General features: G+C 44.4%; 1 protein-coding gene and 1 pseudogene across 4 annotated transcripts in view; one reads left to right on the top strand and one right to left on the bottom strand.

The window, feature by feature from the left end:
* Positions 1-1,400: 1,400 nt before the first annotated feature.
* Positions 1,401-2,457, bottom strand: LOC126954979 (uncharacterized; annotated as a pseudogene). Its single transcript, XR_007725771.1, has one exon. The product of XR_007725771.1 is annotated as an uncharacterized LOC126954979 (transcript).
* Positions 1,814-12,974, top strand: part of GAB1 (GRB2 associated binding protein 1) — a 129,981-nt gene continuing 118,820 nt past the window's right edge. For 2 of the 3 annotated variants that reach the window (XM_050791091.1, XM_050791089.1), the window contains exon 1: positions 1,814-2,527. In XM_050791091.1, coding sequence (XP_050647048.1) covers positions 2,456-2,527 — 72 coding nt within the window. In that variant the 5' untranslated portion in view covers positions 1,814-2,455. Of the gene's footprint in view, positions 2,528-10,315; positions 10,385-12,974 lie in introns of all 3 variants that reach the window. The other variant, XM_050791090.1, reaches the window with a different exon arrangement.

Below are 12,974 nucleotides of genomic sequence, written 5' to 3'. Positions count from 1 at the left end.
CCAAGGTCACGACTACTCACTTGATGACCTGAAAAGTTCAGCCCTTGTGATACTGTTAAGTAAGTGCCAAAAGATGAAGGTCTCTAAACCCCAATGGGAATCAGCCTTTCTCCGAATTTTTTTTTTTTTGAGACTGAGTCTCAATCTGTAGTTTTGTTGACGCTTTATTTGCTTACTACCCTATGCCACCACCTCCATATATGCAGGGACCTTTGTCTTGTCACTACTCCAGCATCTAATTTCTTATTACAATCATCTAACATTTTCAAACTCAGAGGAGCTTCAGAATATGAATGTTGTGTTAAGAAAATGACTGAAGTTATGTCTTTCCAGAAATGCTCATTTATCTCCTCATATTTTTAGCACTGTTATCTGATTATATTATCTGCTGAAATTTGCTTTGGGGCTTTTTCACAAATAAATTGGAGATGTTTCTATTACAGAATCATGTTAAACCCAGGACCAGGTATAATTGTGTAACACACAAGTAGGTAAATAGAACCAGGGGACCCAGTAAATTTCTTTCTCTCTCTCTCTCTCTTTCTCTATTTTTAAACGGAGTTTTGCTCTTGTTACCCAGACTGGAGCGCAGTGGCGCGATCCCGGCTCACCGCAATTTCTGCCTCCTGGGTACAAGCGATTTTCCTGCCTCACCAACCCAAGTAGCTGGGATTATGGGCGCGCGCCACCACGCCAGGCTAATTTTTGTATTTTCAGTAGAGACAGGGTTTCTCCATGTTGGTCAGGCTGGTCTTGAACTCCTGACCTCAGTTGATCCGCCCGCCTCGGCCTCCCAAAGTGCTGGGATTACAGCGTGAGCCACCGCGCCCGACCGAGTTTCCCTCTTTTAGTCCAGCATCCCAACAGTAGATTTCAAACAAATACAAAGTGGAATAGACAACAAATGGAAGGAGTGTGAGACTTCAAAATGTCCCAGAGATAGGACCCAATCAAATCCCTGGCCTCGCCAAGCGCCCCCATCACTCTGGCAGAACAGCTCCAGAGACCAGCCCAGGCCAGCCCAGGGTTCCCATCTGTCCTCCCCTCCAAGCTGGTAGCTCCCGCGCCCTCTTGTTCTGTCCTTTAATCTCGCGTGGCGGGGACCGGCAGGATGGTGGTCTCCCGGCGGTTTTGTTTTTTCAGGCTCTCAAGTAAAGAAAACCCCCGAAACTCTTGATCTCGGGCACAGCACAAGCTCCGAACCGACACCGGGCTGAGTCAAGATGGCAAGCCCCGGACTGAACATTCGAACGTCCCTCGGTCCTCCCCGCGCCCGAGCCCCGGTGCCTCCGCCCTAGCCGAGGCCTCTGCGGTCTTCCCGGGCGAGGAGCGGACTGGGGGCCGCCGGACGGCGGAGGACCCTGCTCCTGCTTTCCGAACTACAGATCCCAGGGTGCCTCTCGGACTCGCGCTCCCTCCCTCCCTTGCTCCCTCCCTTCGTCCGTCTCCTCCCCCAGCCCTTGTTGTTTTGGCTGGAAGCGCTCCGGCGGAGTTTCAGAGAAAGTCTGGGCAGAAACCGGAGCCGGGCCTGAACGTGGGAAGGGGAGGAGGAAAGGGAGGAAGAGGGATCCCGGAGGCCGGGAGAGGGAGGGATCGGGATCTGGGGCCGAGCCGCTCAGAACCTGCCGCGCGCCCCGGGGTGGGGGAGGCGGCGGGGGAGGAGCGCGAGAAGACGGGACAGCGGGATCCCTCCCAGGAGCCAAGTCGCCAAGCGCCTCGTTCCTCCGCCGCTCCCCGCCCTCTTCGGCGGCAGCTAGAGCGGACCCACCCTCCAGCTTGACCTGCGACCTCCCTGCGCCCGCCGCTCAGAGACGCCCCGCGCTTCGCCGCCAACCCTGCGGCTCCCTCTGTGACCCGGGACCAGCCCCGCGCCCGCTGCCCGTAGGCGGCTCGCGGCTTCCCCTTTCCTCGGCGTTCCCCGAGTGCCGCGAAGTGACCCACCCTCCCCCGAGGAGAGGGAAGTAGGATCGCTCTGGGCGCACCGAAACCGAGGGCGGGCGGGCGAGCGGGAGTGGGCACCGCGCGGGGCATTGTGTGTGTGTGTGTGTGTGTGTGTATGTGTGCGTGAACAGCACTGTGTCTGTTTCGGAAAGCGCTCTGGGGAGGTCTTGTCCCTAGGGGGCGGAGCGCCAGGGACCGAGGCTCCGGCTCCGAGTCGGGGCAGAGTCCCGCTGAGTCCGAGCGCTGCTGAGGCAGCTGGCGAGACGGCACGTCTGGAGGCGAGGCGGGAACACTGAAAGGAGGCCGGCGAGCCTGTTCAGGTTCGTGGGCCTGCAGAGGAGAGACTCGAACTCGTAGAACCCACGCACCGTGGAGCCTGTCCGCCCAGTCCGTCCGGGGTGCGCGACAAGGAGAGCTAGGTTCTCGCCGCTGCGCGCTCGACAGGCGTCGGCTGTGTCGGGAGCGCGCCCGCCGCCCCTCAGCTGCCCGGCCCGGAGCCCTAGACGCGCGCACCATGAGCGGTGGTGAAGTGGTCTGCTCCGGATGGCTCCGCAAGTCCCCCCCGGAGAAAAAGTTGAAGCGTTATGTAAGTACAGCTGTGGGCACCACTCCGCGGGCCTCGGCGTCCACACCCCTTCCCAGTCGGCTCGCCGGCGGCTGCAGCTGGCCGAGCGCGGGGTTGGTTCTTAAACAAATGCCGGTCTCTTTCCCCTTGGCCCCTACTCCTGGCGGTCTCGGGACCCGGGTGCCTTGCACTCCCTCACCCCCAGTCATCCACTTGGCCAGACAACTTTCTTCCTCCAGGTTCCAGAGAGCCTGCTTTGCGGACCTGCTCTCCCCATAAAAGGGCCTAGACTTCCAGCTAAACTGCTGCGTGCTTTTCTTCTTCCTTAGGAAGGATGGGGTGCGATGGAGAGAGGAGCCTTCTTCCTGCTTTATCCCTGCATCTGATTATTGGGCTGATGTGTGCTAAAGTTCCCGCACCGGGAAAACCGCCGAGGTTTTAGGGCTCACTAGCCCTTTCTTTTTGATGGGCGCTCCCTCTCCTCCGCCCCTCGAGATGGGTTGCGGGAAGCGGGCTGTGGACCTGAGGAGTTGGTAGTAGAGACAAGCATATCGAATGCGCGCAAAAGGGAAAGAAAGAAAAGTTATTACGCGCCCTGCCGTTTGCTTAGCAGGGTTCACATTTTCGCGGTTTTGAATTGAGGGACTTTGGAGTTTGGCCCGGGAGCTTTAGCGGTTTGCTGCGAGAGGAGGGCGCTGGGGGGAGCCTAGTGGCTGGTGTTTGGGCGCCTTGGATGTGCTGTCAAACTCGGCAGGAGGGGACAGCTGAAGCCAGAAGGGATTTCAGTTGCAGTCCTTTCCCAGGGAACCAGAGTGGCTTTAATGGTGTTTGTGTAATTGATACAAGATGCTATGTGTTAAACCGTTTTAGCTGTTACGAAAAATATTCCTTGAAAGTATCAACCTTGCTTTAGTGGAAACCTGTGTCCTCTTCAGAGGTCTGGGATCTCATTCTTCCCATTGGTGGTTTTGTTGCTGCCCCCTGCAAAGGAAAGAAATCACACTTTTGTCCTGACACCTGGACCAAATATTTTTCTAGTAAAATGTGTTTGCAAAAGCAAAATTTATGCCCCCTTAAATATATAAATTTAATGCCTGTACTAATGGAACCCGTTTGTCGTTGAAGAATATCTACACCCAGTATTAGAGCTCAGGTTAATCCTATTAGTCACTGTTTGCTTGTATAGAACAGAGTGAAGTATTTAACTTCACTGACAACTCACCAGTGAATTTCTGATTTATTTTCTGCCAGAATTTATTATAGACAAGTAATTTTATTGAAGGACTCGATGCCACAAATCATAAGAAAGCTCTCCAGAGATGTGTAATACCTCCAAATCCTGTCCATCTATCAGTTTTCCTGAATATCCTAGTAAAAATGCTAACTTTATTCCAAAAATATGAGGGAGGCAGTGTTTTTTTTTCTCCAGCTGTTCTAAAGGGAAAGGGGTGTGTGTGTGTGTGTGTGACAGAGAGAGAGAGAAGGAAGGGAGGAAGGGGTAGGGAGATAAATATATTTGTTTTGAGAAGGCCCAACTTAGGAAAGACAGATTCTTGGAGGAACTAAAGAATAAGACATTTGCTGAACGAGAAAGTGATAATATAGGTTTAATTCATTCTTTCACATGGTTCATTCATGACTAACTCAAAAGACGCGAGGCACTGTATTAGACACCAACCATAAGGTCAGAAAATACAGTCGGAGAAAAGCCCTGCATCTTGGGCTTAGAATTCAATTGAACTATTCACTAGGAAAAAAATCAGCCAAAAAGATTATGTCTTAACAAGAAAAACAAACAAAAAGGAAAGTATAATTTGATCATTACAACTGTTTTCTGAGGTAGATGTCATCTCTATTTCACAGAAAACAGTCCTGCATTTGAACCCAGATCTGCCTGATTGATTCACTGTAAAAGATTAATGACTCTCACCTCGTTCATTTCAAATGTGGAGCTTAGACTAGGTTATCTCTAAAGGTCCTTCAGGCTCACACCTGTAATCCCAGCACTTTGGGAGGCCGAGGCCGAGGCCGGTGCATCACCTGAGGTCAGAAGACCAGCCTGGCCAACATGGCGAAACCCTGTCTCTACTAAAAATAAAAAAAACAGCCGGGCGTGGTGGTGTACGCCTGTAATCCCGGCTACTGGGGAGACTGAGGCAGGAGAAATGCTTGAATCCGGGAGGTTGAGGTTGCAGTGAGCAGAGTTTGTGCCACTGCACTGCAGCCTAGATGACAGGGAGCAAAAACAGCAACAACAAAATAAAGTTCCTTTCAGATTTTAACTTTTCCTGACTCTGAATATTAGTTGAGAATACAAGAATTAGGTGGGCTATGGATCAGGTGCACAGTGCTAAGGAAACATTAAGACCTGGTCTTTACCTTTAAGTAGCTTTTTGAGTCTTTAGGACCATGAGACAAGCATATGTGAAAAAGCCAACAATGCAAAGTGGTATATGACTGTGTCTAAGTTGAGCGGTATGGATATTTTCTGGCTGTTCTGAGGAACAAGTTCAGTGTAGACTGAAACTGTGGGAACATTTGAGAGAGACAGTGGGCTGACTACATTGTGTTTTCCACAGGAGGATGAATATGCCTAACAGCTTGGGAGAAACTAGGATTTTCTTTGCCTGGTGTAGCACTGGTGTTTTCTTTACCCATGAATAAAGTAGATGGAGATAGTCTGGGAAGACAGTGGACAGGGTGGCTGTCAGAATAGAGGAAACCAGCATGGAGTATAATGAGTTAAATAAGGCTTATTTAACTGTCAGGTTAAATAAGGCTTGTATTTTAGCTGTCAGGTTGGTGGAAGAAGAAGAATCAGGAAGATTTTGACATTCCCAGATTATTGATCTTTTGGCATTGGTGTCCAGGTTAGGTGGTTTTTGCTAAAGTAGCTTTGACCATCAAAGATATGGGCATGTATACATGCATTTCCTATGCTTGTTTTTTTCATGTAGAATGTTTATTTTTCTGGATAAAGAAAACATTGTTGGCCACCCAGTAGGCAAAATGTTTCTGGATAATGATTTGTAATGAATGGATTCGCTATGAAAAGGTATCTTGAATTCTTGGTACTATAATTATTAAATGAGACTTCAGGGAGTTTGAGCATCATGATTCTGTTTGGAATATTTGGCCCATGGGACTTTGATAATTATCTCACTGTTTACAGCATTTATGGTAGTCCGAACACTGATTAAGATGATCCATAAGGGCTTTTAAGTGACAAAAAAATTGTTTTAGTTTTTTTTAATTAATCTTTTTTTTTTGAGATGGAGTCTTGCTCTGTCACCCAGGCTGGAGTGCAGTGACACGATCTTGGCTCACTGCAACCTTCACCTCCCAGATTCAAACAGTTCTCCTGCCTCAGCCTCCCCAGCAGCTGGGATTACAGGCATGCACCACCACGCCCACCTAATGTTTGTATTTTTAGTAGAGATGGGATTTCGCCATGCTAGCCAGGCTGGTCTCAAACTCCTGACCTCAGGTGATCCGCCCGCCTCAGCCTCCCAAAGTGCTGTGATTACAGGCACCACACCTGGCCTTAAATTGTTATAATTTTATCTTTAAAGCCATCTCATATATGGCCCCCAACGTATTCCATTTACAACTCCGTTTTATGTTTACTGTTTCATAGTCAACTCAAGCAGGATTGGTTTTTCACACACTAGTGTGTTAGTCTGATGTGTAAGCTTTTCTTGAATTTTCTAAAGAGTGACACAAAAGAAAATGAAAGTCAAGAGTAGTCAGCAGATTCCCCAGCTTTTCCTTCTCTTTTTAATTTTTTCTATATTCACAAAAGGGTTCTTTCTTGTATGCGTTTCATTCTCCTGGAAGTTTTTAAAATCTACTTAAAATGTAGGTGAAAATTTTTAATGCTTATTTTCAGGGTTGCTACTGTGGTGTTGCTGTTTTCATCCTGTGTTATATATTAAACAGCTGCTTTTTTACTTTGTTAAGGACCTGATGGAATCATAAACAGATTACTGTCACTAGGGTTACAGAAAACAAGTAAAGTCTTGGTAGTATGCACTCAACAATGGTGCTCAGATTTTTAAAGAATTATTTAAAGAAATAAGGGTGGAATTTTCATCAGAACCTGAAATTTTAGCTGAAACAAGATGCAAGTCTGTAAACAAAGTATTGTTTCAAGACAGCTGGCTACCACAGCTAGCTCGACAGGAGGAGCTTCCTTGCCTGAAGCCTGAACGCTAAGTTTGGGCTCCTCCATAGCCCAGCTGTCAGCATTGGGCAGGTGCACAATCTCAGCAGGAGAACCTGCTTCTGAGGCCAGAGCAAGGTGGCCTGTTAGCTCACAGTCAGCCTGGGAGCAAGGCCCCAGCCAGTTCTTAGGTGGGTAATCTGTACCCAGCGTGGGCTCTCCGTCTGCTCTGCAGCTGTCAATTAACAGGACAACTCTTGTCTGGACTTCGAAAACACACCCCTGGTTCTGGAAATGGGCCTAGAAACAGAAATAGCCTCTCCTACTGGGTGGGCACCTGACATCTGACATGGAGGAGGGGGGCATGGGCAGGCCAAGTGTCAGCATCTCCTTGGTTCAAGGACAACCCAGGACCTGTGCTAAGCATGAAACCCCTGCTCTGTAGTGTCACTACAACAAAGAGGACTGTCATGTCTAGAAGCTCTTCCTATACCTTTTTGGCAATTACCACTAGCAATCAATGGATTCTGATGTTTCTGCTTACAGTGACTGAATAAGCATAATTATTCTGTTGAAGGAAATTTGTTCTTGCCATCCTCATGTTAGTAAACATAATTCAGATTCCCAATGTTTTTACCTTTTAAAGTGTAGCAAGAACATTTTTTCTGTTAACAGAGATCATCAACTTGCAATTACATTAAGCCTTTACGATAGTTAATGATAGTTCATTTGTTGTGCCCGGGCTTAATGATAAGCGCAAAACTCTCCATGTGAAACTTGCTGAATCTCTAAAGCTGACTGCTACCTTTTGAGATTCAAAATTGCTGTTAGGAAGGTGCATTAATTTGGAGGGTAGAGAATTCTGCTGGCTCTTTAAAATTATTTTTTTAAGAGATCATCTTGGAACAAAAGATGGCAAGAGTTATAGTTGGATAATCTGTTTGACAAGTGACTGGTTATTTCAGTGTATTTTGCCATAATCTGCTTAAAAATGTAAGGTGTAAAACACACAGCATTTTTTGAGAGTAAGTAAAATTCCATATTTTGGACTTAACATAAAAGTATGCAGATAAGCTATTGATAATTTGCAGACTGAGAAAGTTTCAGAGGTGATAGATTCTTTTTTTTTTTTGAGACGGAGTTTCGCTCTTGTCCAGGCTGGAGTGCAATGGCATGATCTTGGCTCATGGCTTACTGCAACCTCTGTCTCCCGGATTCAACTGATTCTCCTGCCTCAACCTCCCAAGTAGCTGGGATTACAGGCTCCCACCACCACGCCCGGCTAATTTTTTTTTTTTGCATTTTTAGTAGAGATGGGGTTTTGCCATGTTGGCCAGACTGGTCTCGAACTCCTGACCTCAGGTGATCTGCCCGCCTCGGCCTCCCATAGTGCTGGGATTATAGGCGTGAGCCACCGTGCCTGGCCAGAGGTGATAGATTGAAAACATGTATTAGGTACTCAGCACTCCTAATTTTCTTACAGATACTGACAGCCAGAAGGAGCATTGTAGTAGGTGGGCTACTACTTTACTTTTGAAGAATTTTGTTTTAAAATGTAATTTGATGCAACCACTGATGCTTTTACTGGGGATGTTTTGCTATAGTGGAAGGAAACTCAAACTGAGTGTCAGGACCCGAATTCTACTTGGCTTTGCCACTACTCACCCACAGGAGCATTTGACCATTCTGATCCTCAGTTTCCTTATCTGTAAAATGGGTGAGGGAAGAGCTATAGATCTTCAGCAGAAGCTCTGTTGCAGTTTAGCATTCCTCTTAGACATTTTCTTGGGTGGAAGGGACAAATGGGGAGCTCTTCAATAAGCTACAACATACATTTTTGGGGAACATCATCCTTTTGGGGAAATCTTTATTATTTATCTTAAATAGTTTAGTGACTGCTTCAGCAGTATTCTTTGGGGACTCTTGGTTTTTAACTAAAGGCAGATCTGTGTGCAGGGCCTTTGGCTGCTGTGCTCCTGGGCTGGGTGCTGTGTCTTGAGCCCCTGTGCAATGCCTGGCTCAGAGTAGGAGCTCAACAGATGCCTGTTGACTGAATAATAAACAAGTATCGCAGGAGCTTTTGTTATGTGCCATGTGTGGAATGCAAGGAAGGAAAGGCCCACTCCCTGCCTTTAAGGAGTTTCTAATCTGTTTGTGAAGACAAGTTGTCAATCATTTTATAGGAGATATGTTATACGGCCATATATGATTAGTTGCCAAATGAAGTACTATTACCTAAGAGTTTAGAGTGACAACAGGGGATAGAGGGGTGGGAGATGCCAGGGAAGACTCTGCAAATGAATTTTACACTTTGCTCTTGTAAGAGCTGGTGTACTGCCGGCAGCAACAGCAAAATCTTAAGGGAGGGCTGGTTTTAAAGGAAGAACAAACATTTGTGTTGAGTTTAGATGTCCTCATGAAAAAAGAACTGCTTCCCAACACCCCAATTTCATGTGTGGAGTGTGGCTGTCAGCTGTATCTTCTAGTTTGAGAAGTTTTTGTTTCTGCTAAGATCTATTGTTCCTCATGGGCTCCTGAGCACAAGTGAATTTTCTGCATCAAACTAGAAATGAACAAAACAACTTGTTTGGTCACCTGAACTTATTAAAATTCCAAGGGACATGAGTTGTTTAAGATTTCTTTATGTCTGTTTTAAGCTAAGTAATTCATTCTGGCAAGCAGTTAGTTTACAACAGAGAGGGAGCATGTTCTGGTGGGAGGGAGAATAAAAGAGCCTTTGATTCATTTGCTTCTGAGTTCCAGCAGCAGGGCCAGGGCTGCCTTGGGCTAGCGTCTTATTTCGGACTTTGGAAGCCATCTTAGCCCAGCTGTGTGAGTGCCAGCTTGTGTTGAGGGGGGAGAGAATAACACCAACGGATCACATGAAACCCCCTCTCACTGTGGATGGAGGGATTTCTCTCATTTCACATTTCTCACATCAACGTGGTGCTTAATTTCCACCAAGTTAGAGCTCCATCTGAATTTGCCATTTGAACTTGGATTGAAGTCACGATCTTTCTGTGACTCCTTTTATCTCAGTCTGCCAACTAATACAGAAAACTTACCAAGTCACAGGTCTCTTTATTCTCCCCTCTTGGGGTGTAACACCCATAAAATTAGCATTCTTTCTTTTTTATATTACCCCTGGCAAAAAGTGGCCCATTGTACTGTGGATTTCCATATTTATTAAATAACTAGGCTCTTCCTTTGCCAGTGGGATGGCTATAGGAGCCTCAGTCAATTGTAGATGACAATTTAGGCCTGTAGAATTGCTGGGGAAAGTCATTTTTAGTAACTGGAAATTTTTGCTCATTCTAGGCTTGTATGTTTGAGCATCTTTAATAGAAGAATGCCCTAACTGGAAAAAAGAATCATTTCTTTTTTAAGCAATTCACTTATTCATGGAGCAAAGTTCTCCCTAGTTTAAAAGTTCTCATTGCTGAATAAAGTACACTATAACCTAAGAGCTTTTGACCTTCTCCCAGCCTGGTTTTAAAAAGAATTAAGACTATGCACTGTAATGCATGTTTGGTTGTTATCTCTGTTACATTAGCTCTTGAAGCATTCTGATTACAACTTGTAGCTGCCAAGCCCTGTCCTGCAGTATTATCTGGAACAAAAATTTTCCATGTGGTTGTTTTTAGCAGAGCTACTATATGCAAACTGCACGTGGAGGATATAAGTTATAAAGGAATAGAACTTCTAGAAGGAGAAATGTGAGTTAACTTTTTTCTATCATTTAATCGTTCTTTCCTCACCTCTTAGTGTGTGTTTCAGTAATGTTTATCATCTTTCTAAACTGAGTTTTCTTTTATTTTTATATACTCAAAAGAATGCCACATTTACCAAGTGTTTTTCTGATGGTGGTTTTCTTTTCTCCCAGCTTTCTACTTTGAATTCATACTTGGCCTAGGCAGTTCTCTTAAGTTATGTGTTCAAAAAACAATGTCCTAAGAGGAAAAAAACAAATGGCCACATTGTCCCATGAATTAAAAACAATATACCAAGAGTCCAAACATTTCAATGTAAAAAATATTAAGCCTTTCTTTTTTTAGGAAGACAAATATTAAACTTTGCTTTAACTATCCTGTTGATTGTTTTTCCTTTTCCTTTTTTATTTATTTTCTTTTGGTTTGACTCATGTAGCTTAAATTTATTTCAAAAACAGTTTTATACATACTTAAGAATACTGCACGTAGGGGAAAGCATCAAAATTCCATTTCACATTTCAAGAGAAAAGTGAGAGGAGGCCATCCTCCTGTCAGAAGAGGGGCAAAATGTCAAATAATACCAAGGTTTTATAACTTATGTTGCTTGGTTAAGTTATTTATCATTATCGACTAGAGATATTTAGCTATTTAAATGTGAAATAAGCAGGTAAATGCAATTTAAGTTAAGCAAGTTTCATATTTGCTTTTGTGAAATGAAGTCCTGGACATAAGCATGGGAAGAACTCAACACATTTTGTTGTAGTGTTTGTTTTAAATAGGAAATAGAGACAGGGTCTCTCTACATTCCCCAGGCTGGTCTCGAACTCCTGGCCCCAAGTGATCTTCTGCCTCATTGTTGTAGTTTTTATTGTTGTATTTAATGCATTAGCCAGCCAGTTGCTGTAACATTTTATTTGCTAACTTTTTTAAATGAGAGGAAGGTAAAAGCACTCTGTGCCATAGTTCCCTACCCTTTCTTTTCCTATTCATTTCTGCTTCTCTGTGATATAAGCCTAGATATCAAGATCACAAAATATTTGTGTCCCAATCTTTACACACACATTCTTTCACCTTTTCTCTAAAAAGAGAGTGTTAATTTGTGTCACTCTTACGTAGTAATCAAGAAGAGAAATAATAATGTTCCACCCAGCATGTAGATTGTTTTTCTCTCCTGAAATGCAGCTTTTAGTTACTGCTGTATTGGGAAATGTGGTTAGGCCACTTTCTGACTGGCAGAACTCCTCCCTGAGATGACTACCTGATGAAAGAATTACCTGCCTGTGTGCCTTCCCAGCTCCAGTCCTTAGCACATTCCCATCACTGCTGTGGCCAGAGTTGGAGTTGCCAAGACTAAGGTGCTGGTGGAGGGATGATGACTCCTTGATTATCGAGAGAGAAGTGCTTTAATCTTTGACTTTTGTAAGAGAGATACTAGGTAAAAGCTACCTTTGGCGTTTTGAATTCCAGTGCTGTTGTGTAGAGCTTGATGAGGAACGATTACCTCATTCAGCTAGGGGGGTATTTTTTGAACCCTCTACCCTCTGGCAAAGTTATAATTGACCCCACAGTTATGTAGGAAGGAGTATTTACTTTACATGTTCTTGACAGTTTCAGGTTTACATGTTTGAAGTGTTGAGAAAAGGTAAAAGGAAATATTGAACTCCTAAGAATGTAAAATATTTGGGAAGGTACTTTGTTCCTAGTGATGCTGTTACATAAAACCAAAGCCTTCTGAGTAATCTTTGCTGGGTATATAGGTCATTTACCTCCAAAGAAAAAGGCACACAATTAAACTGGCGCTATTGAACGGTATTATTTTTCTTTCTATTCCTTTAAGCAGTCAAATAGTTGAGAGACAAATTTATAAATGCTGAATGTTTCAAATGGGAAAAGCAAGCCTAATATATTTTTCTAGTTGATTTTCATAGTGACCCACAGTATACAGAGAAAAAGGTGTAAACACAGGAATTTGTGAAAATTACGGCTTCACTTATCATTCTTTGGTGTTTGTAATAGGATATTAATTTCCAGAGGACAGAGTTGGCGTTTGTTCTGTCTCAGATATATAGTGCAGTGCCTTGCACATACTGTTAAACAGCACGATCAAATAATTGTAGAATTTTGAGCCTAAAATTGTAAATTCTCTTGTCCAGTATTTCTTAACCTTTTCTAACCCACTCCTCTCTCATGTATTGTTTGAGTGTCCTTTGGCTTTTAATCCAGTTTTATCTTCTATGATTTGCATTACAAAAACAATAGCTATATTGAAACTTTTTGCTAATTACACTATCTCCTTCTCCACCCAAAAGAACCCAACCCACTCCTTTTACGGGGAATGAAAATAAGCCTAAGGGAGATGAATTGATTAGTCCAAAGTCATACTACTTAACCAATTGTTCTGTCGGGGCCCATCTCTCACCTCCCAGATAAAATCCTTTCTGTCAGAGTGAATGCTCACGTGAACAGGGCACTGTGAAGAATGCAAAAGAAGAGTACCAAGCGAACACTGTTTTCACCTTTGAGAGCTGTGTGCTGCTAGGGGACACAGGTTGCACTTAGTTCTACAAATTACATAATGATCAGTGATGTGTGAGAC

Source organism: Macaca thibetana, chromosome 5 (genome assembly GCF_024542745.1).
Source record: "Macaca thibetana thibetana isolate TM-01 chromosome 5, ASM2454274v1, whole genome shotgun sequence".
Taxonomy (NCBI): domain Eukaryota; kingdom Metazoa; phylum Chordata; class Mammalia; order Primates; family Cercopithecidae; genus Macaca; species Macaca thibetana.
This window is presented reverse-complemented; position numbering and strand designations above follow the sequence as displayed.